This window comes from Oreochromis niloticus, linkage group LG6, assembly GCF_001858045.2.
Source record: "Oreochromis niloticus isolate F11D_XX linkage group LG6, O_niloticus_UMD_NMBU, whole genome shotgun sequence".
NCBI lineage: Eukaryota > Metazoa > Chordata > Actinopteri > Cichliformes > Cichlidae > Oreochromis > Oreochromis niloticus.
In genome coordinates this window covers 19335134-19358468 of record NC_031971.2, presented here as the reverse complement: position 1 = coordinate 19358468, position 23335 = coordinate 19335134, and the positions used below count along the sequence as shown (strand labels likewise).

Genomic DNA, 23335 nt, shown 5'->3' with positions numbered 1-23335 from the left:
TAACCCACACCAAACCACCACATAACAACAACAGCACTAGTATAAAAAGGTTTAGTCACATTTAACAAAGAAAAAGAAAAAGTAATTTAAAGGTTTTCCACAGTAAATGAAATCAAAAATACTGTTGATTTGACCTGTATGGTAGAATTTTGGGACACAGGAAGATCAAATGGCTGTTGCATATTTATTCAGTTCAACAGTGCAGTTAGTTTTAGTCTTACAGCATCATCATCATCAAAATCATCATCATCAACAACAACAACAACAACAATAATAAAATCTTGATCGACATCTGATAAGATGACACATTTTGAAATAAAATATAGAGATCAGCTGTATGCTGACGTTGTTAATGTCTGCCTTCATTTTAATACAGTAAAACCATCTTTTTTCATGATTTGGCAGTTAATCTATAAAAAACAAACAAACAAACAAAACAGAATTTTTACCCCAATTCTTATTGACTATTTTAAAAATAGACGGAAATTTATTGCCTAATACATCATTTGTCACGCTATCTTACTTGTTTAGGGGTGATTACTATAATAAACAGGCTATTTTGTTCTAGTCTCTTTCTGTTTTACGAGGTTCTGTAAATGCGTCGTGACGCTTTTCTGACGTCGACACGGACGGAAGTGATGCAAATCGCGTTTCTCGATCACTTTAATCGGTTTTGGCTCTGATTTCTGCAGAAGCAGAGGGGTGATGCTTCTGTGAAACTCACTCCGCTTGGGTAACCTTTGTTCCGCTGCAGGACGCGATGGATCCGTCCAGGAGGAGCGAAAGTGACTGGCAGGGGCTGGTCAGTGAGGTGAGACTGCGAAGACGCAGAGAGGACGAGAATGAGGAAAGAGCGTTAAAAAAAAGCCTTCACTGACGCACACTAACTGTGGGACAGGTGTCCTGTCCGGCTAAAATACTGTGACGCACATGATCGTTTCACTGTGTTTGAGTTCTCTCTGCTATCGCTTGTTCGGATCCACTGAAACACTTGTGTCCAGATTAATCCGAGCTCACGGGATTAAATCTCAGCTGCTGTGGTTTCTCTTACCTGCAAGGACTGCACATGTATGAGGAAGCAGATTAGTTTCCTTGTGCCTGCAGAGCCCTTTACCTTGTAAAGTTACTGACTTGCACCACACCGCAAGTTGCAGCTTTAATGAAGAAACACGTTCAGATGGCTGCATATAAACGCGTTTGCTCGAGTATTTCAGTTGAGTGCAGTCAGTGTTGAACTGCTTTGTATTTAAGCTACTGGAGTAGTTTTATCCTAGTTTATGCTACTATTTTTGTCCACAGCTTTGGTTGTGCAATACCTCGCAGACATACACTCATTAGCCACTTTATTAGATACACCCTGCACTGGGTTGAACCCCCTTTCAGAAGTGCCTTAATTCTTCATGACACTGATTCGACAGAGTACTGGATACATTTTGGTCCATATTTACATGCTAGCATCACACATCCATGATGTAAAGCTCCTGTCCCACCATCTCTCTCTATTTGACTTAAATCCGGTGAATGTGGAGACCATTTGAGTACAGTGAACTCCTGCTCAAGAAACTAGTTTTCACAACGGGTCAGAGGGCATTGTAGCCTCGGGTTCCTGTTCTTAGTTGACAGGAGTAGCACCCTGTGTGGTCTTCTGCGACTGTAGCCCATCTGCTTCAAGATCTGATGTATTGTGCATTCAGAGATGCTCTTCTGCATATGAAAATGTTTAACCAAAAACATCAGATGGACAAGTAGTTAAAATAACAAGGAGCTGCAACGCAAACCATTGCTATTTTTTACCATCAGAAAAAGTTTTCGTGTCACTATAGTAGTATATATGTGGGGTTTTTTTTGTTTGTTTTTTTTACATATTTCACAGTGCATTTGATCTTTAATGATGACTAGAGAACTCCTCAGCTCTCAAATAATCAAATAATGTTATATTGACTACATGCCAGAACCTTTTTTTTTTTCATCAAAACCTTTCTTTCTCTGCAGTTCCTGGTTTGTAAGCGGAAGTTGGAGAGTAAGAAAGAAGCTCTTCTGATTCTGTCTAAAGAGCTGGACACCTGTCAGCAGGAGAGGGATCAGTACAAACTGATGGCCAACCAGCTTCGTGAGCGACACCAGGGACTAAAGAAGAAGTACAGAGAACTCATTGTAAGCTGATCTGACGCCGTTTTGAAAGATGCATCAGAGCAGAGGATAAAAACTACTGCTATTAAACTTTGTGGCATCTAATGACAACTTCCTTTGTCTTTGTGTCGCTGACAGGATGGAGATCCTTCTCTGCCTCCAGAGAAAAGGAATCAAGTAAGAGATTTAAAAATGCTAATTACTGCACGCAGAACTGACTTAACTGTACTTTGATACACTTGCATTTCACAGAGATGCTGGAGACTTTCAGCAGAGTCAGTAATGTGGTCACAAGTTGGAGACAGTTCTGATGGAGTCTGTTCTAAATACAGTTTTTACTAATCACAGGCTGTAATCAGTAAAAACCACTGCATGTATTCCTAGAGTCACACTGAGGTTGTTTGACTATCTCTTTGGATGGGATGCTTAAAGCTTTACTACTAATATTTATTGCCAACTACTAACATCTCCACGGCGCTCTTTGTTTAACAATTACAGCAGCTTTATCTTAGAATAATACACCAGGTCTCTGTCTGTCTGTTTGTCCACAAACTTATTATGCGTATCGGATATTATGATCTCATCATGCTTCCTAGCATGAAGTGCCAACATCCTAAAATGATCCATTTCTATCTATGTTCCTCTAAAACTTTATAAAGTCATTGTATCATTTTATTTTTACAACAGTAACATCTGATTTATATCAACAAAAGTTGAGTTATGTATTATATATTCATCGTGTTACCTAGAAACCACTTAGCAACAAGCTCAAATCACCCAGTTTTAGTGTTTATGCGCCTACAGTAGAGCACCTTCTAAAAGGATGGTAACAGTGCTGGAGCATGGGTGTGTACTAGTTATCATAATGTGTCATAGCATGACACACACAATGTTCTCACAAGTTGCTCTCTGATATAAAACTGGTAGTTAATGACACAGTAACAAAGTCACCACTGAATGAATCACAGATTTAAAAAAAAAAATATAATGACAATTTTATTTTTATGGTGTATTTCTTTACATTCAAACTCAGTGTGCTTAATATAAACAATAAAAACTGAAAAAACAAGAAGAACAAGAAAATAAAACCTTAAAAGAATTTAACCTGTTTTCTCTCAAAGATTACACAGATGAGGAAAAAGATTTGGGAAACATATTTAACCACAAACTTTTTAAGAATTTTACGTTTGCTTGTTTGAACCTAATGTTTCAAATTGGAATGATAGAAGCTAATTTTTTCAAGTACATTATCTGGTGGACGCTGTACCTGGAAGACTTCTATTCTATATATATATATGTTCACAAATCAACTTGACACATGGGGCTAACATGTCTCTGTATTTACTTCATGATCAGGTGAATTTAGCCCAGCTACTGAGAGACTCCAGAGAGCGAAACTCTCAGCTGTCTGAGGAGGTGAAGGAGCTGAAACAGCGACTACTGGAAGCTCAGGGTGATAACAAGGTATGTTTCTAATGTATATTTGCTGAATCTTTGCCTCTCATTATTCATAAATACATTTCCAACATACCTTTGTACATTTATTTGTCAGTCTAAGTAACCGATCAAGTGGATGAGTGTTGTTTATTTTAAGGGCAGGTTTCAAATTGTACTGTACAAACACACCAAAGGTGTATAATTGTAGCTTAGTTGAGACTTTTCTTACTTTGTGCTGTCACAGCTTCTACGGATGACCATCACCAAACAGAGGCTGGGAGACGAAGAGGTCGGCGCCCGACACTTTCCCGCGCATGAGCGAGAAGATCTGGTCAAACAGTTAGAAAGGGCGAGAGAGCAGGTGAGAGCCCCCTGCTTGATTGTGACTATTCAGCTGATATTCACATAATGGTTTACTTTTTTATGATATACATTTACATTTATTATATACATTATATACTGGCATTTAATAGTTCTAATTGATTCTTGCATTAGAAAAAGAAAGTTTATATTTATTTTTATTTTATTTGTAAGTATTTTTTTTATTTATTTTAAAAGCAATCACATGAAGCCTGTTTCCATTTCAGTGAAATCTAACCCAGTGCTTTCACCCTTTGTTAGCTGTCACAAGGTCACCATTTCAGTATCAGACGAATATGATTAAAAAAGTATGATAGTTTAAAATATCACATGAGAAATAAAAGTGCTGTGCAGGAAAAAAATGGAACCGATTAGCAGTTTTCTTTAAATAGTCAAAAATGTAGGTGAATATTAAAGCTGCTAACACTGGGGGCAATTAGATTTCTTTAAGCTGTGACACTTATTAGATGCTGTGCAGCAAGGTTGCGGTTCCCTTTCTATGTCTGCTATGTGACATTGCAGAACAACCAGTAATTATACTTCAGATAGATGTAAATATATGTCAAGCACAACATGTAAATTTCATCCAAATTGGATTGAATCTGTCCCTTAAGTCAGATTTCGTGTTGCCAGAAGGTGGCGCTAGGATTGTAACTGAATATTTGCTTGCAGACCTCTTCTCTTAGCAAAAACGTAAAGCTTGGGGGAAATCTGATGATGTTCGTCTGAGTTATAGATGAAATGGCTGACAAAATATCAAAATTCACATTACTTATCATTTTGATTAGACTGACCAAATAAAAAGCCAGTTTGATTGATTCTGTAGGATCGGCATTATTTAGTGTACAACAACTGTAAATGGGGAAAAGAGAACACAAAAATGCAGGAAAGGGGTGCTAGTAACCTTTTAGGCATAGCCACAAGCAAAACTGTTGTCAACTTTAAGCAATTCTGCTGGTTGTGCAAAATTTAATTTGTTTTTTGAGTACGTCAAATCCTTCAACAATGGATTAATTTCAGGAAATAATAATAAAATTTGGAGTTTCAAGGAGGTCCTCGCATTAGTTAGAGTTCCACTTTTAATGATAAGATGATATATATTTGACAAGAAGAAACTTGTATTGCTAGATCAAATTGTTATACTTCTTGAATCTTGTTTGGGTGCAGAACGAGGTGCTGGAGAACAGCGTGAAGTCGCTCACGGACGAGCTGCAGGATGTTCGAGCAGAGCGGGACGTGTTTCAACAGAAGGCTCATCGTCTCAATGTGGAGATGAACCACATAGTGGGGAATGATGATGTCCGCATCTTAGACATCGACGCGCTCTGCATGGAGAACAGGTTTGTTGCTCTTTTAAAAAGATCATTTTAAGTAGTACCTCTGTGATTGGCTGGCATGTTGAAGCAGTGATTTTCAAAAGTCTGTTCATGTACACATGCTGTCTTGCAATATATAGTTACGTACACTGATCAGACCTAACATTATGACAGATCAAATGAACAAGGCTAATTATCTCTTCATCGTGGTACCTGTTAGTGAGTGGGACATATTAGGAAGCAAGTGAACATTTCGTCCACAGAGTTGATGTGTTGGAAGCAGGAAAAATACGCAAGCATAAGGATAGTTCAGGGTATTCCCTGAAGGCTCTGGCCTCTTTCACCAGGATGATGCACCCTGACACAAAGCAAAAATAGTTCAGGAATGGTTTGAGGTTTGAGGATCACAACAACAAGTTTAAAGTGTTGACTTGGTCTCCATATTCCCCAGATCTCAATCCAATCAAGCATCTGTGGGTTGTGCTGGACAAATAATGAGAGTCCAGGGACAAATGGGGTCATAATGCTGTGCCTGATCTATATAACAAATTTCCCACGTGTGGGACTAATAAAGGTTATCTTATCTTATAAAGGTTATCTTATATACAGAATTTAGATGAAAATTTCCTGAGTTGCAGTTGAAACTCTTCTCTACTGTTAAAACAGGTTAAACTGAACAGCATTTGCGGTTTCCAACATTTCAGGTATTTGCATGAGCGACTTAATCAACTTCAAGAAGAGGTGAACTTGCTCAAGACAAATTTGCTGAAGTACAAGGTAGCTGCAGTTTTTTTTCTGTAATTTCATATATATTTATTGTATGTTATCTTTTTTTTTTTTTTAACTCTTTCTTTTCTCTAAACTGTTTCCTGCTGATGTCAGAGTGCCCTGGAGTGTAGGAAGACCTCTAAAATCAGTGGAAAGCCCAACAGCAGTGCTCTGACTGGGGTGCTTTCTGCTAAACAAGGTCAGAGGAATCATGCTAGTTCAAACATCTACACTTTCTATTATGCACATATTACCCTTTAAATGTGTGAGTTCAGTTTTATTCGGTGTCTCACGGGAAATGAGGACTGCTGTTTCTTTTAACCGTGGCTCTTGACGTGCTTGCAGTGAAGGAACTACTGCTGTCTGAAGAAAACGGCTGCAGTTTGCCGGTGACTCCTCAGTCCATCTCAGACCTCAAATCTCTCGCCACAGCTCTGCTGGAAACCATCCACGAGAAAAACATGGTGATTCAGCACCAGCGCCAAATCAACAAGTACTAAAATTCAGACTTCACTCGCACTCTTATTATGTGCTCCATAGATCACGGGTGTCAAACTGCATTATAAATAAATGCTCCTGTAGTAAATGAAAGAAATCTGTCAGCATGAGTTGTTGAGCTTAAATTGTAAGAAATAAATGTGTAAAATTACAGAGAAAGCTCTGGCGTGCCGTTGCCCAGACTGTCCTGCAGAACGTTATTGTTAAGTCACAGAAAACTTTGTTTTGTTTTGTTCTTTACCTTGGTTTAGTATAAATGGCCTTGGAGGAGTCTTTGTTAGTAGTAAAGCCTGCAAACTTTATGAAAATGAAGTTAATAGTCCAAAATGTATGCCCTCCTTCACATTTTCCAAAGCTCCAAACTGAGTCTTTGCCAGGCTGATTCTGCCCCCCAGGCCTTTTATTTGACACCCCAGCTGTAGATTTTTAGCCAATTCACTTCTTGATGTAATGATGGGTCAACTGCAATATCCTTTTTTCCCATTAGGATTCTTGGAAATCGAGTAGCCGAGCTGGAGAAGAAACTAAAAACACTGGAGATGTCCGGATTATGGAGCCTTCCAGGTTATTATAATTGTCTACTGAGACACGTGCATATCACTCTAATCTGTGCTAAGAATACTGTTTTTACAATAATTCCTCTTCCTTTTTCTGCCCTTTTGCTTCTTGCTACCTGGAGGCCTGACTTATAATGTGTCTCTGGGAATATGCGGAAGTATGTTTCTCCAAAAACAATGTCATCTACGTCATAAACTCTCAACTTAATCTTCTTCTCATATCTACCAACACTGCTTATCGCTATCTAATCCAACATTTTTTAAGTAGCTGTTTATGTAAACCACTTTTCTGAAAGCTTACTTTGACTGTTATGTGATAACAGGGGGAAGAGACGCCATCATCCTGAACACGCAGCAAGTTGATTTGACCGATCCGTCTGATTCTCCGGGACAGAACGGTGATTATTCAGTGCAATTATTCCTCTATTGGTCAACAGCAGTCAAAATAGGAGCTGCATTTCTTGAATGTTGTTTTTCTGATTTGTTCTTAAAGGTGACAAGAGGTCAGAAAACAAACTAGCTGAGCACGAGAGCTCCCCAGAAGACAGTGTAACACCAGCTGCGTCAGATTTTCAAGATGACGCACCAACACCATCATCGTGTGTCGAGGCCTCGAACCAAAACTGCTCACCACAGTTGGACGAGCAAGAGTCCTCAAGGCCTCAAACAGAAACGCCAGCTAGTGAGGAGTGCCAGGAAAGTGGCCAATCACAAAGCACTGCAGTTTTTACCAGTTTCACAACAGAAGAGGAGGGTCTGAGTGACTCCAGTGCTGATGTGAAATACTTGAACAGACCTGATCCCTCAGACCCCGGCCACTCACAGCAACTCTCAGAGAACTCAGTCCCAACAGCTGGAGGAGAGGAGGAGTCCTATGAATGCACTGTAGGGGGGGAAAGTGTTGAAACAGAGTGTAATGTAATAGAGAGAAATAGTCACATTACATCATCTACTACTGTGTCTACTACAGCCTCCCAAGAGCAGCAGGAGGACGTCCTGACTACCGCGGATGTTTGCAGTAGTCAGGAGGAGGTGTGATGTCGCACAGCATTAAGAAAAAGACAAAACTAATTAAAGTATGTACAAAATCCACAAAGCTCTTTAATTATTTTTTGAATAATTCAAAAATAAAAAAAACTGGTAAACTAATCTTTGGAAAACAGCATATTAGATTTCAGATGAGTGCGAATGAATCAACAGTGACTCCTACCAAACTGAAGAGTATTAACGATACTCTTCAGATGCTCTAATGTTTCTCTGCTTTCACTCGCTCCATTGTCCGAGTTCTGCACCACCTTTTGGAACTGATGTCAATGTGACCAAAAGTAACTGGACACCTGTGATTCGTCATCCCCCAAACCATACTCACAGGAGTAATAATATTCACTCCTGTGAGAGTTTCTATTAGATTTTTAAAACATGGCTCATTCATTCACTCACACGTTTCATGTAGTCTGCATATCTAATGTGGCAAAACAGTGATTTCTCCTTATTAAATAAGTAGCAAAAAAGATGCATGCATCAGTGCTGTATGTGTTATACTTAAAGGTTTCTTTCTGCTTTTGAAGGTAACATTTACAGAGTTGTCTGCTTTAGGCGTGAGAATTATTTTGCTGATTAAATCACATAATAAAAAGGAGTTAATGATGATCTTTATAATGACCTTTGTTAGGTCATGAACCGGCTCCTTACTGTCAAGATTCAGCCCTGGCATGATTTCATTCAGTCATCACGAGGATGAAAGCAATTTGACAAAGATGTCAGGAAGTACAGTACGCTTGTTCTAAACACGACGTGCCCTATGTGAACCAAGCGCAAACCCACCTTATGCTTTACTTAACATTCGCAGCGTATAATCAGCCGTGTAGCAAAGCCGCATATGACAACACGGAGTTCATGAGACCGTATGATGATGTGATATGTCAACAATGTAAAAGCTAACTCAAATGGTTAACGTTCAGAGACTACATGTTCTAGTGGTGCTTTATTTTATCACATCAAATATTATGAAATGGCAGGTAATGTACAGAACAACCAATATGTTATCAGAAAGTATAATAAAAAATGGGGTTATGATCTGAGAGGAGAGCTAAAAAAAAAAAAAAAGGATGGACAACAAAGAAGAGCTTGTTCAAATTAACCTGTGCAGTGAATTTGTGGAATAATATGGAGAAGGGTTCTGAAAATGTGCACAAATATAAATCAGTTTTAAGAAATTATACATGGAAAAAAACCACTTATAAAGCAGTATATGGAAGCAGAGTATTAAGTATTAAACTCTGCCTGGATATTTGGGTTGAATAATGTGTGGTGATATGATGGTTATACTGTGCATAAAGATATAAAAATATTTTTAGATTGTTGTATAGGTATATTTATTTATAGATACAGGTATATATTATGCTCTATAACCAAAAACAGAAATATCATTTAAACAGGAAGTGGGAATTGGAAAGCATTTGCTTCCTTCCACTCCTTTTCGAACAGGAAATGGTCAGTATTTTATGGGATGTCAGTCTGTGGAGTTTAATATAATGGCTTTCTTTATTTCATACCCATTTTTTAATATTTATTAACATTTGTTACTTATATGTTGGAAATAAAGATTTCCTTCCTTTTATTCTTTCAAATATGTGTTAAATGCTATATGACAGCATGCTACTGAGTGAATAAAGACAGTCTCAGTTGTTTCTTTGATCCGACTTCATTTATTGACAGACATTTGATAATTACAAGAGTCATTTCTCGAAGCTCCTGAAATATAACACACTGATATCTTGATTTTATTTTTTTTTAATCAGAAAATTTGTGTAATTTACTTTTTGTTTTTGACTTTAAAAACCATTGTATTTGTATGTATTCTGTATTTATTTTTTTTTACACAAGACCACAGCTACGACTAGCTAACTTAGAGCTACAAAGACAGCACAGCTGAGGCTGATGGTACTGAAATTTATTTCAATAATTTTGGTCACAACTTAAAGACCAGGATAAGCTGGGAGGTGAATCTGATGATGGAGCGAAAGGAAAAGCAGTCCAATCATATATTTGGTTTGTTGATACTCCAACGAACCAACTTTACCATTACTAATATTGAACACCATAATTATGCTAATTTGTAGTAATTATTATTAAAGCATGTTTCTAATACTTCTAAGAAGCTACTCTGCATTTTGGCAGGATGTGGGTTTAACCACCTCGTTATTTTTTTCTTGGTATCAAACTGGAAGTACAGTATAGCACGCTACTGTACGTTAATTCCTCCTCAGCTGCCTGGAGTACTGCTTTAAGTTCATATTCCAGAGATTGGGGGACGAAACCCCAATAATGCAGCATGCGAGCCTTCGGCCTGCGTTTCCATGCAGCAGGCTCCCAGCGTCTCCACCGCGCCCTAAGTCGTCTATCTTTTCATGAATTACCACTGCTCTCCCAAACACAGACAGGCTTCCAAACAGTGTTGCATCAGATTCTAGCATTGTATTAATCTTCCCTTGCTGAGGCTCAAAGTTTCCAAAGTCTCCAGGGTGGTTAGGGTGATTTACACCATATGGATTGTAGTGGCCACCGGTGGAGTCACATCCCCGGCTCAGGTCTCCATATTGATGGATGTGCACTGCTCTGGGCTCCGGACTGCCATCCCTGGGGAAGCCACTAAACCGGAGGAGGACCTTGACTTTCTCCTGAGGATGATCCTGCTTGAACAGCACATGGCCATACACTTTGGGCAGGTCCTCCGGGAGAGAGGTGCTGGGTCTCACCTTGCAGACTGCATACAGGGTGCCGTTGTTCTGCAAGACCTCTGGAGCCAATGTGTCGCTGGATGCTAAGACACATTGTTGACAGCCTGCCAGCAAAACCAACAAAGCAGCTTCCAGTATACCCACTGTCCTGTAAGATATTAAAAAAAATATTAGGACAAGACCCCTCTGGCATGAAGGACAGTTAGTGACTATAGACCAATTAAGGCAATATCTAGATTGTTCACCTTGGTAAAAAAAAAATGTCCTGCTATTGCATTTCACAATACAGCAGTACATTCAGAAATATTGCTATTGTTAAGAATCCACACTGGGGAAGCTATAATTATGTAATTATTATGACTGGCATGTTATGTAACTGCTGAAGCTCAACTCTACACAGGGTTTAAACGAAGCTCTCTTATATCATAGGACAATTTTACATAATTTTTATTTAAAATCTTCATCTGCATCTAGGTATAAGGTGTACTTTAATTTACTTTAATGTAAAACTTCAGTGTTTCTAAGTCTGAGAACAAAGTGGCACTCAAAAGCATATCAGTTAATGGTTTCTGACGATGTTTTTAGGCGCACACAACATCGCCCAGAAGTACAAGTGGTTAACTAGACAGACTAAATGTCGCAGGAATGCAAATAAAGTTAAGTACACAGTGCCAAACAAAGTCCACTTACGCGTATCGATGCATGGTCATCTGTAAAAGGCGCAGAAAAGGCTGTAAATTAAACGTAACTGTTTTCACAAGCCGAGCGCTGCAGTCTGCAGGGTGAGGATGCAAAGCGTTTCCAAACAATGTTGTATAAAGTCTTGTGAGCGGGTGGGCGTTGCTGTTTGGCGAGGGTGGAGCAAGGGACTGGACACGTCTTTTGATCATTTGATGAGTAAACCTCGAAATATTCAACCCCACAGTTGAGACTAACAAAAACATGGTTGATTTCAGAACAATAATCTCATGAAAAACAGCAATATATATATATCGGTAGTTAGGTAGTTTATTGTTGATTTACTTTGACAAAGTCGGAAAAAAAGGCTTTTGAGTAGACGTGGAAGTAAGGATGTTTTACTTTTGTGAAAAGGTGAAAGATGAGAATCGTTACATTACCGTTCGGTTTGTGGGTAACAATGTATACATAAGTTCATAAATGTATTAAAAAATAAATAGCTAAATAAAACAAGAGCAGTTAGCATGTTAAATGTTTACATTCATGCCAGTACAAATAGAAAAAGCCTGAACAAGTATGGCTTGTTTGGAAGGGTGTCAAGGACAAAGTGTCTTCTTTCCAGGAAAAACATGACAGCACAATTTAGTTTTACAAAGCTGAACAAACCACAACTCCTGTAGAACAATGTCCTTTGGACAGATTGGACCAGAGTGGAGATAATGCAATTGTGCAAAGTGCCACATTTGCTGAAAACCAAACATAGCATATCAGCACAAACACTTCAGGGGTGATGAGGGGTGATGATTTGCACTAGTTTGCAGCCACAGGGCCTGGGCACCTTACAGTCAGTTGACCATAAAGTCCTCTGTATACCAAAGTATTCAGTAGTCAAATGTTAGCCCATCTTAGCCAAAAAAACTGATCATGCAACAGGACAATGAACCCAAGGAGACCTGCAAATCTACAGCAGAGTGTCTGAAAAATTAAAGAATCATAGTGTTGCAATGGGCGATGTGGTGGGGCGTTATGAGAGCTGTGCATGAACCAATGAATGCAAACCTCAATGAAATGAAGCACTCTGCAAAGCAGAGTGGGCCATAATTCCTCCACAGTGATAAATGACACTGATAAAGCCAAATGCAGCTAAAGAAGGTTCTACAAGCGAATTAAATGTAGTGTATACTATTTCTTTGTCTTTTTTTTTTTTTTTACAGGACTTTATAGAACCCATGGGAAAACCTTTCACATGACTTTAAAGTAGAGTAAAAAAAATATTTTCATGCATGCTCAATCATCCAGGTAAGTAAATCTGTACTGTTTATAAGGTTTCAGTGGATGAGTGACAAAATGTTTCTCCCACTGAAAACGTTATGTCCATATGAACAGTAAAAAAAATTATCATTTTGTTAACTGTAATAGATTAGGCCTAGAATTTTCCCCCAGTGACACACTATAAGCCCCTACCACCACTTCTAAAACATCTGTTTGCGTAATAATAAATAGATGTGCCTGATTTTCTGTGTGGTACGATTATCAAATTCATTTGTTTAAGGGCCGGTAGCTCAAACAAATGGACAAAAAACGTGTTTTTTATTTGCTTGTTTTTTAATGTGCCAAATTTCTTGGAAATCCAATAGAAAATAAAAAGTATTATCTGGTTATATGACTATATAGAGCTTTGATAATAAGTGAAAATCCATTTGAAAGAACTTGCCGTGAAAACACCAGTGAGCACTCCACAACAGCAGGTGGCGCTTGCTGAAATCTGTTACACAAATACGAAAAGAAGAAAACACTCCGGTCGGAGAACTTGCAGCACAGGAATCAGGAAATATAACCTGCCGGGTAGAACTGTGCCCGCGTTAATTGTTTCACAAAAAGCCACATTTTACCTTTAAGATGTCAAAAAGACATCGTTTGGATTTGGGTGATGACTACTCCTCCAGTAAGAAGAGGTCTGACGGGTGAGTGAAGTCCCACAGTTATCGCTCTCAAACTAGTCGGGTATAAGCTAACTGCTAGCTGCCGCTCTCGGTCACCATGGATGGAAGACAGGAGCTGAGAAAATATAACCCTAAGCTGCTCGTGCTGTAGCTCTGCTTTATTCGCTGTTTCTTGATAGCACCTGAATGATCGTGCAGCGCGAACAGAAACGTGCTAACTACTTGGATTTAAAAAATACCGTAGACGTTGTGCTAACAAACGAAACATCAACGTTACCTTCATTGTAGCGGCGGCACGTGTGTTTGGCTAACGTTAACATAGCTGCTTATCTAACCCGTGTTGGTTCAGCTAGCCAGCCGTGGCTGCGATTTAAAAGACTGTGATTTGGTTCTTAAAATAGTCATCTAATGTTGTACAATACTAGCTGCGAACTAAAATTGTCCTTGGTGCCGAGTAAGCTAGCAGGAACTTTAGCGTCTCTTAGCACTCACGTGTTTTACGTTGTGCTCGTGTGTGTTTATCTCAGTGAAAACCTCCAAAACAGACTTACAGATGCAAAAGAAATTGTGGCAATTCTTTTTAAATTTGCAGGATTTCATTGAGATTGACTGTTCAAACTACCAGTAAAAGTAGGCTAAATATTGACAGTTTGCAAATAAGTATATTGTGACCCATCAATAGTAAACAATTTGTATGAAAATAAATAAACATATAAACTTTAAAGCCTTCTAATATCACATCAAATGCTTTGAAACATTTGCTGTAACTATGTGTACTTATTAAACTGACAGTGTGCACCCACTGGAACTGCAGATATGTCAGTATCTATTTAAATGCAAAAATAAACGTCAGGTAGTTTAGAAGTGGCACTGCTATAAGATCATAATTTAATCAGACTAGTGTCAGGTTCATTTTACAACATTAAAATATCACAACACAAAATCAGAAGTATCAAGACAGCGATGAAGAATGCAAAGGAGTGACAGATGGGTTCAAGGTGGGCGTGGGATTACACCAGGGATCGGTTCTGAGCCCCTGCTTGATTGCCATGGTGATGGACAGACTGACAGATGAGTTCAGGCAGGATCCTCTGTGCACTATGATAACAGAGGATGGATCTGCAGAGAGAGCAGGTGGAGGAGAGTCTGGAGAGAAAAAGAATGAAAGTCAGTAGAACTAAGACAGAATACATTGTGTGTGAATGAGAGGGAGACAAGTGGAAAGGTGGAGTTACAAGTAGTAGAGATGGTGAAGATGGATGAGTTTAAATAGCTATGAACTGAGGAAAAGAAACGTGAAGAAGAGAGTGCAGGTAGAGTGGTGCGAGTGGAGACCAGTGTCAGGGGTGGTGTGAGACAGAAGGATGGCAGCAAGAGTGAAAGGGGATGTTTATGAGACAGTTGTGTGACCTGCTATGACTCTGATTTGGAGATGGTGGCACTGACAGAAAGGTAGGTGGCTGAGCTGGTGATGTCAGGTTTTTATTAAGTGTGACCAGAATAGATAGTGCATTAGAGGGACAGCTCAGGTTAAGCAGTTTGGAGACAAAGTTAGAGAGGCAGACAGAGGAGGGATAGTATATATTGCACAAATGATGTTGAGTATGATGTTTCCAAGCAGGAGGAAACGAGGAAGACCCCAGACGAGGTTCATGGATGTAGTGAAGGAGGACTTCACTACATCCATGGGTAGTGTAGTGGGTGCAATAGAGGAGGATGCAAGGGATAGGGTGAGATGGAGGCTCACTATGGCAAATAAATTTGCAATAGGTTGCCATTTAGTGCCTATCAATTAAAGTGGTGAAAAGGTCAGTACACAGTTTAAACATGTTGAATGCATCAAGCATGCTTGAATATGGGAACATGGGACAATGTCCCAACTTTACTCTCATTGGCCTGAGATGGCAAACTGTAGCCTGATTATTTCTTTTACAATTAGAATGTTGACAATGATGTGCTGTTCTAATGTTGACAGACGAGACCGGGACCGTGACAGAGACCGCGAAGACCGTTCGAGGGACAGGGACCGAGACAGAGACCGTGATCGGGACAGAGACCGGGACAGAGAACCAAAGCCATCTAGTGCCCCATCTAACAGCACACCCGCTGCTCCAGGCTTACCACCGCTCAAGCAAATGGTCCTAAACCAGCAGATCAACCCATTCACCAGCCTGCCCCATACTCCCCGCTACTATGAGATCCTGAAGAAGAGGCTACAGCTTCCAGTGTGGGAGTACAAGGAAAGCTTCACTGACATCATCACACGTCATCAAAGCTTTGTGCTTGTTGGAGAGACTGGCTCCGGCAAGACAACACAGGTATGAAGTCAAGCAGATTGGTGTGTCTCTTATGTGTCAGTAATTTTGTGCTGCCCTTGCTGAAAGAAGCCAACAGTGTGATGGCACAGTGTAAATGCATATCATTAAAAAAAAAAATGATATTCTCTTGAATTGCTTTTATTAGATTCTCTGCAACCTTTGATTCAATTTACAGATCCCACAGTGGTGTGTGGATATGGTTAGAGGCTTGCCTGGTCCTAAGCGGGCTGTAGCCTGTACTCAGCCCAGGAGAGTAGCAGCCATGAGTGTGGCTCAGAGGGTGGCGGACGAAATGGACGTCATGCTTGGACAGGAAGTTGGCTACTCCATCCGATTTGAGGATTGTAGCTCCGCCAAGACTATATTAAAGTAAGTGGTGCTGTGAGTGAATGAGGTGGTTTGATTCAGAGAATCTGCTTTTCACCGGCACAGAGCAGCCCAGCCTAACAAAGCATTGTTGTTTCTTCAGGTACATGACAGACGGTATGTTGTTAAGAGAGGCCATGAATGACCCACTACTGGAGCGATATGGTGTGATCATTCTGGATGAGGCTCACGAGAGAACTCTGGCCACAGACATCCTGATGGGAGTACTGAAAGAAGTGGTTCGTCAGAGATCAGATCTGAAGGTATTTTTCTCTTCACCCAAGTGGGATATAATTTTAATGTATTTATGTCTTTAAAAACAGGTGCTTCCTTAATAAAAAAAAACTAATCTAGCTGATTTAAAAACAAAATTTAATTTCTACTCAGAATATTAAAAAAAAAAATTGTAAGGAAAACAAAAGCAGGTGTGCCAGGTGAATTATGCTTCTTTCTAGTTGCCTCAGAAGTTGGATGTTGGAGTTAGGAGTGACACCACTCACAAGTTGAGTATGTTCCAGTAGTAAAGTTAAAAAGCGCAAAGAGCAGCAGGATTTGTTTAGCCATTCATGCATCAGTAGGAAATGGACAGTTCAGTAGGAAATATCACTAATGGAGCATGTCAATGGTCATTAGCCATGTTAAATTAAGCAGTGTCTACTGGAGGTGGTTTTTGATGCTTGCCATGGTTGTAATTTGTTATCACTCTAGTTATCCCCAGAAAATGTAATTTTGTACACAAAACTGGATTGGATGTGGCCACTAAAGACGCTGGTTAGAATTCCAACCAGAGACAAAGACCAAAAGAGACAGGAAGTCAGAAATTGGGACAGTGTGGAGAATCTGGTCAATTTAAAAAAACAAAAACAAAAAAGAAACCTGGGGTAGACTAAAACCTCCACTTTTGGAGATTTCTGGTGTGATCTGAAGTTGTGTGAATGACAGAAGAAAGTGCAGATGGGATATTTAATGTATAGAGAAGGATGATTGCATACATAGGAATTTTCATAAAAGCTCCATCTTTTGTTACCATGTAATAACATTAAGATGCAACTAATGTCATACAGAGATGATACCATTGCACATGTCTGTAAGATTTAAGTATTTTATATACCCACATATAAACTTTGTGTGCAGGTGATTGTCATGAGTGCCACACTAGATGCTGGGAAGTTCCAGGTGTACTTTGACAGCTGTCCTCTTCTGACTATTCCTGGACGTACACATCCTGTTGAGATCTTTTACACTCCGGAGCCAGAGCGGGACTACCTTGAGGCGGCAATCCGCACTGTCATCCAGATTCATATGTGTGAGGAAGATGAAGGTGACTGTCTTCTCTTCCTCACTGGTCAAGAGGTAAAGCTCATAATGCTCAGGTTACAGTTCCAGTAGACATTAGTTTGAAGCAGCACACTCTCCACTGATTCAAAATGCAAAGTTATAATACTTTTTTTTTTTTCTTTCAGGAAATTGATGAGGCATGCAAACGGATCAAGCGTGAGGTAGATGACCTGGGTCCTGAGGTTGGAGACATCAAAATCATTCCACTGTATTCCACGTTGCCTCCACAGCAGCAACAAAGAATCTTTGAGCCGCCTCCTCCAAGGAAGCCAAATGGTGCAATAGGAAGAAAGGTACAAGTTTGAAATAAAGTCAAGGAGATTAAGGTCTTAAAATGCATTTCCTGTAAATTTACTGAAGATATTACATTTGCAGATGGTTTTTAAGGCTAGTGGAGAGTAATGATGACCAATAACATTCATTTTTAAATCAGTTTTAAAGTTGTTGCAGTTTCATGTCATTTACATAGTTGTCTTTAATATCACAATAGCCTGCATTGTAAGATGTAGGTTTTTTTTTGACTGACACTAGGGGGCACTAAAGTATTCCTGAAGTCTGATTCTGGGACACGAATGTAACTTTGTATGTATTACAAATGGAAAGAAAAGAAAATGAATTCTGATCATGCACAGTAGCTCAGACCAGGGATAATATATAACAGAAGATAAAAAGACTAATTTAAATAAAAAATATTCATTCCAAAAAGTAATTTGGCTCCTACAGTAAATTGATAAGACACAGCCAAGTTAAAGTTGGAGCTTATGTCTTTAAGAAAAATGCACATTTAGGCCATTTGTGGCAAAGAAAAAGTGTCAATACTGTGTTGTGGCCTAAATATAATGGATGAGTTTTGCTTTTGTGTGCAGCAGAAATCCCTTTTAAACAAACAAACAGATTCTCACCTATCAGGTTTCAAATATTTTACATCACTTTGCTTCTTCCCTCAGGTTGTGGTGTCGACAAACATCGCTGAGACTTCTCTAACAATTGATGGCGTGGTGTTTGTCATTGACCCTGGATTTGCCAAACAAAAGGTAGACAAAAGTGACTGACCTGATTGCACTGATTGCACAGCTTTATTATTAGTTTGGTCTTAAGTGATGTTGGTGTAAATGGAGATGTTTATGATTTTGTTTTGTTTTTTCGTCACATTGTAGTAATCTGTCATGAGAGTTGTTGTACCTAAACATGCTTTGCCACGTGTGTCTAGGTGTACAATCCTCGAATCAGAGTGGAGTCTCTGCTCGTCACAGCCATCAGTAAAGCTTCTGCCCAGCAGAGGGCAGGACGAGCTGGAAGAACACGTCCAGGGAAATGCTTCCGTCTCTACACAGAGAAGGCCTACAAAACAGAGATGCAGGCAAGTGATTTTTTGTTGTTGTTGTTGTCGTTGAGGTTTGGATAAAGGCATAATAAACTGTGAAGGACCTTGCATGTCCTTCACAGGAGGGGCCTGGGACACACAGATTTTCAAATGCACCTGAAATTTTGTTTTGGAGGTTACTGCAGAGAAGTGGCGGCGTGAGTCACAGAAGCCCAAAATGACAACAGCTCAGCAAATGAAAGGAAACTTTATACCGAATACTGAGTTATGCTGGACTAGCCTAATTCCTGTAATATTGAAATAAAGTTATATTGTAGTAAACTTTCCTAAGAGGCATGCCATCAGACTGCTGCCTTTTTATGGATGCAGCAGTCTAAAGAAGTAAGATTTTATACAGCGTAAATACTGCAGAAGTCACTTCATATTCATGATCATTTGTAGATCATGCAGATTGCTTGAATGGTGATCAGTCAAGCACAAAGATTTAAACTCTTTGCTGCCCTTGAAGTGAACAATCTGCTGTATAAATTCAGCGTTATGTCTTCTCCACAGTTTGCCCTTGTATATAGGTTTCTCATGTTGTGTGACAAAGCCTCTCAGACATTATACTAAGACCTATGCCCTTGTTAGCCCCTCATATCCCCTCACTTCACCGCATGAGGTTCATCTTTGTGCTGCTCGCTCCTTCAGGATAACAACATCCATTATATTTGACTTTATTATCGTCCCTTTTTAGGATAACACATACCCTGAGATTCTTCGCTCAAACTTGGGATCTGTAGTGCTTCAGCTTAAAAAGCTGGGTATTGATGACCTCGTCCACTTTGACTTCATGGATCCACCTGGTAAGTCAGCCTGCAGTCTTATTGTGAACTGTAAATGGTCCTTTTATGCTAGTTAGCCGTGGCTAGCTGATCTCACTGTCTCTCCTCCATGCAGCTCCTGAGACGTTGATGAGGGCCCTTGAGCTGCTGAACTACCTGGCAGCTCTCAATGATGATGGTGACCTGACAGAGCTGGGCTCCATGATGGCAGAATTTCCTCTGGACCCCCAACTGGCAAAGATGGTCATTGCAAGCTGCGAGTTTAACTGCTCCAACGAGATCCTTTCCATTACTGCCATGTTGTCAGGTAATGCCCAGGACTGGGCTGACGTCTTACTTGCCTGTTGTAGGCCAAGTCTCTTTGGGTTAACACTTCTGATTACAGGTAGTGTTAAAAATAATCCCAATTTACGTCCAGTTTGTGCACATTTTCTACTCCTCTAAGCCAGCCATTCCCAAAGTCAAGAATGCTGCGACCCACTTAAAACACAGAATATCCCATGGGGCCCACCAAGTCTTATATAAGTCTTGCATAATACATTTACTGAATAATGATGGGATGTATAGAAAGCTTTTTAAAGAGGTGCTATTATCCTTTTTCCTATTCTGTCTCATGTATAAAATGTACTGTTAAACTGAGGGATGCTCATATTGAATAGGCTAAAGTTTTAAAAGCAGAGATCCACATTTGTGTGAACAAACCTTGTGAGACACAATCTTGAACTTCAGACTGCTCTAAATGATTTCCTCTTGATTTCTGAGGTTTTTTCCCCTACTCCTGGCTTTGTTTGATGTCAATGAGAGCAGATATCGTTAATATGATTATCTAAGCCACGTAGCTCTGGCTGTGAGGACATCAGCCCCCATCAGAATTGAGGGGTAAAGAATGAATAATAAACTGACTCATGCAAAGCTGCTCTTGTAGAGACAAAAAAAGAGATCTGGGGGCACAAATTTGCCCCTTTTAAGATTTAACAACTAAGCGCTGAATTAATGTTTACAAAGTTCTCAGAAAACAAGTGCAGATCGTTTGTAGTACCTTGTCCAGGATTATGACAACTGAACAAGCTGATATTTCAGATTTTTGTCAATACACATATGACACATTTCATGCCGGTGTTAGTCACACTTATTTTTGATTTTAGTACAAATAAGGAAAGAATGTAAATAATGATTCAGCTGGAAAAAGACAATATATACTCATGTTTTTGTTTTGTTTTTTTGCCACATGTAGGTCAATACGACTTCATATATTAACTCTTAACTTTAAATCTCAGGTTTTTGTTTTGTTAATAGAAAGTGAGTTTTTCATCATTAAAGAAAGTGGATAGGGCAGGCACCACTTGGAAGTTTTTCATATCTATTGAATTATCTTTTTTGAAGCAACACTTTTAAAATTAATGTTGTATTGTAGAGTAACATTTAGCTCAGATGTGTTTCAGTCTTCCACCTACTAAAAGGCCTAACACTCATGTAGCTAAAGTAAGATCTGTGAGTTCTGGAAAGGTTCAACTTTGTTGGTGTCCCTAACACTCTGCAGCTGTGTGAAAACTCTTGTTTTACAGATGTGGTTAAATGACTCCTCTCTACGAGCTAATAACCATTACAGTTGGGAATGACCATGAGAAAAGACTGCAGCTCCCTCTTATAGAGCTTGTGGTCCTGCCCTGTCCCAAGCAGTGTCGAGTGCCCTAGCATCATAGGCTTTGCTGCATTTTTCTGTGAATGTTTGACTCATCCCTATGGGCGGCTTTGTTGGGGCCCATACCAACCTTGTTTAGTCCCACAGTGTTTTGTCCGTCCTACGGAGGCTAAGAAGGCAGCAGACGAGTCCAAGATGAGGTTTGCTCACATTGACGGAGACCACTTGACGCTGCTCAACGTCTATCACGCCTTCAAACAAAGTGAGCATCAGTCCACGTTTTATTTGGATTTTTGCATGATGAAGTTAAACCTGCATTAATTTGTTTTGTGTGTTTTTTTTTGTGTTTTTTTAATACACACACTTTGTGATCAGCAGAATAAGATAAAAATGCAACATGCGGCTCTTTAAAGCTAAAGAAAACGTGCTGGAGAAAGATGTTTTTGTAATGGAGCAGTAGAATGGTTGAATGTTATATGATAGGTGAGCATTCGTACAGAGAAATACAATAGATGAATACAATGAGATTTGTTAAAACAGTCACAGGTGGCTTCTGGATAACCAACATGAGCAGAGATTTCAAAGACAGCACTGACTCTGCTGACCAGATTTCCTCAGGCAGTTTATTCCAAAGCTTCAGGGATCTCACTGAATGTTCCTGGGAACCTCTGTTACATACAGGCTAGTATGCAACAGAGAGGTTTGATGTGTTGTGTGACAAGACTCAAATGTATAACCTATTGAGAGCCACTGAGGTGACAGGAATATGCGTTTTTGTGTCCTCATGCATCATTTCTGTTTAAAAGGACAAATTCAGTACATGATTTGTAGACATTTATGCTTGAAAACATGTTTCATCTAACATATTTTAAAGATAAAGAGCCATGATCTATTTTTTATTAACAACTTTTTTTGGGATTAGTAAAATTTTGATGATCTAGTTAGCACCTTAGACTTGAATGTCTCTCATGCCTTTTTCCAGACCATGAGTCTAACCAGTGGTGCTATGACAACTTTGTCAACTACCGCTCGCTGATGTCTGCCGACAATGTGCGGCAGCAGCTGTCCAGGATCATGGACCGCTTCAACCTGCCTCGTCGGAGCACAGAGTTCACAAGCAGAGATTACTACATCAACATCCGACGGGCGCTCTGCACCGGCTTCTTCATGCAGGTGAGCAGACCTAATAGATTCGGAGGAGGAGGAAGAGGAAGGAGCTTTGGTAGCAGTAAACTGAAGTCTGCTATCAGCCTGTTAGTGGGCTTAGTATTCTCTTTGAACTGAAAAGGATTTTACTGTTATCATTTTTAAATTATTCTTTTGAACCTCCCTGCAGGTGGCTCATTTGGAGCGCACAGGCCATTACCTCACAGTGAAAGACAACCAAGTGGTCCAGCTGCACCCATCTACAGTCCTGGACCACAAACCAGAGTGGGTGCTCTACAACGAGTTTGTCCTCACCACCAAGAACTACATCCGCACATGCACAGACATCAAGCCAGAGTGGTACGTGTACAGACAATAAGATCTCACTAAAAGCTGTTTTTACATGTGTTGCGTTAGCTGAGTGACGGGGTCATCCATGTTCTCCTGTCTCTGTTACAGGCTGGTGAAGATTGCACCTCAATACTACGAAATGAGTAACTTCCCACAATGTGAAGCTAAGCGACAGCTGGAGCGAATCATTGCCAAACTAGAGAGCAAAGAGTATTCCCAGTACTGAACAACAGCCAACAAGTGTCCTGGAAAAACAACTGCTTACTTTAGTTTTAGATCTTTCTCTCATTGTATCTTTAATGTTTCAAATTTGACTTTTTGATTATTTTTTTAAATATTTTCTTTGCCCCCCCCCATCAATGTTAATTCTGTAACTACGTGTAACGTCAGATAAAATGTCAACAACAGTGGTTAGACCCGGTCGTAACTACTCAAACGGAATAACAAACGTGTTATTTAGATGTGGTTGAATTTTGTTTAGGAAACTGCTGAGTCATAAACATTTGTGCTTGCTTTGTTTCTTTAAAACAATGAGCTTTGACTTCATTTCTCTGTATAAATTAATTAGTAAAGTCTGTTATCCGAAAGACAGTTTGATC

The 23335-nt window shown here is 39.6% G+C and overlaps 3 protein-coding genes across 4 annotated transcripts; 2 read left to right on the top strand and 1 right to left on the bottom strand.

The window, feature by feature from the left end:
* The first annotated feature begins 618 nt into the window (after positions 1-618).
* Positions 619-10597, top strand: LOC100691566 (coiled-coil domain-containing protein 149). Of its 2 annotated transcripts, XM_003454219.5 has the most exons (13): positions 619-811; positions 1993-2154; positions 2269-2307; positions 3487-3594; positions 3812-3928; positions 5095-5267; positions 5948-6020; positions 6126-6210; positions 6357-6504; positions 6997-7073; positions 7189-7224; positions 7390-7464; positions 7560-10597. In XM_003454219.5, the coding sequence occupies exons 1-13, from the start codon at positions 761-763 to the stop codon at positions 8102-8104; spliced, it is 1689 nt and encodes a 562-aa protein (XP_003454267.1). In that variant the 5' UTR covers positions 619-760; the 3' UTR covers positions 8105-10597. The 2 variants fall into 2 exon arrangements, with proteins under 2 accessions (XP_003454267.1, XP_005458764.1); XM_005458707.4 differs by lacking the exon at positions 7189-7224 and having other exon boundaries at positions 620-811.
* Positions 10119-11647, bottom strand: LOC100706952 (superoxide dismutase 3). Its single transcript, XM_003454189.4, has 2 exons — positions 11497-11647; positions 10119-10954 (listed from the first exon to the last, which is right to left on the bottom strand). Exons 1-2 carry the CDS (start codon positions 11514-11516, stop codon positions 10321-10323), a joined length of 654 nt encoding a protein of 217 aa, XP_003454237.1. The 5' UTR covers positions 11517-11647; the 3' UTR covers positions 10119-10320.
* A 1617-nt stretch (positions 11648-13264) lies between these two features.
* LOC100706682 (pre-mRNA-splicing factor ATP-dependent RNA helicase DHX15) lies at positions 13265-23327 on the top strand. Its single transcript, XM_003454188.5, has 14 exons — positions 13265-13448; positions 15403-15745; positions 15921-16114; positions 16215-16374; positions 17246-17464; positions 17575-17742; positions 18397-18483; positions 18660-18809; positions 19510-19618; positions 19713-19904; positions 21379-21501; positions 22222-22412; positions 22576-22745; positions 22845-23327. Exons 1-14 carry the CDS (start codon positions 13384-13386, stop codon positions 22960-22962), a joined length of 2289 nt encoding a protein of 762 aa, XP_003454236.1. The 5' UTR covers positions 13265-13383; the 3' UTR covers positions 22963-23327.
* The last annotated feature ends 8 nt before the right edge of the window (positions 23328-23335 follow it).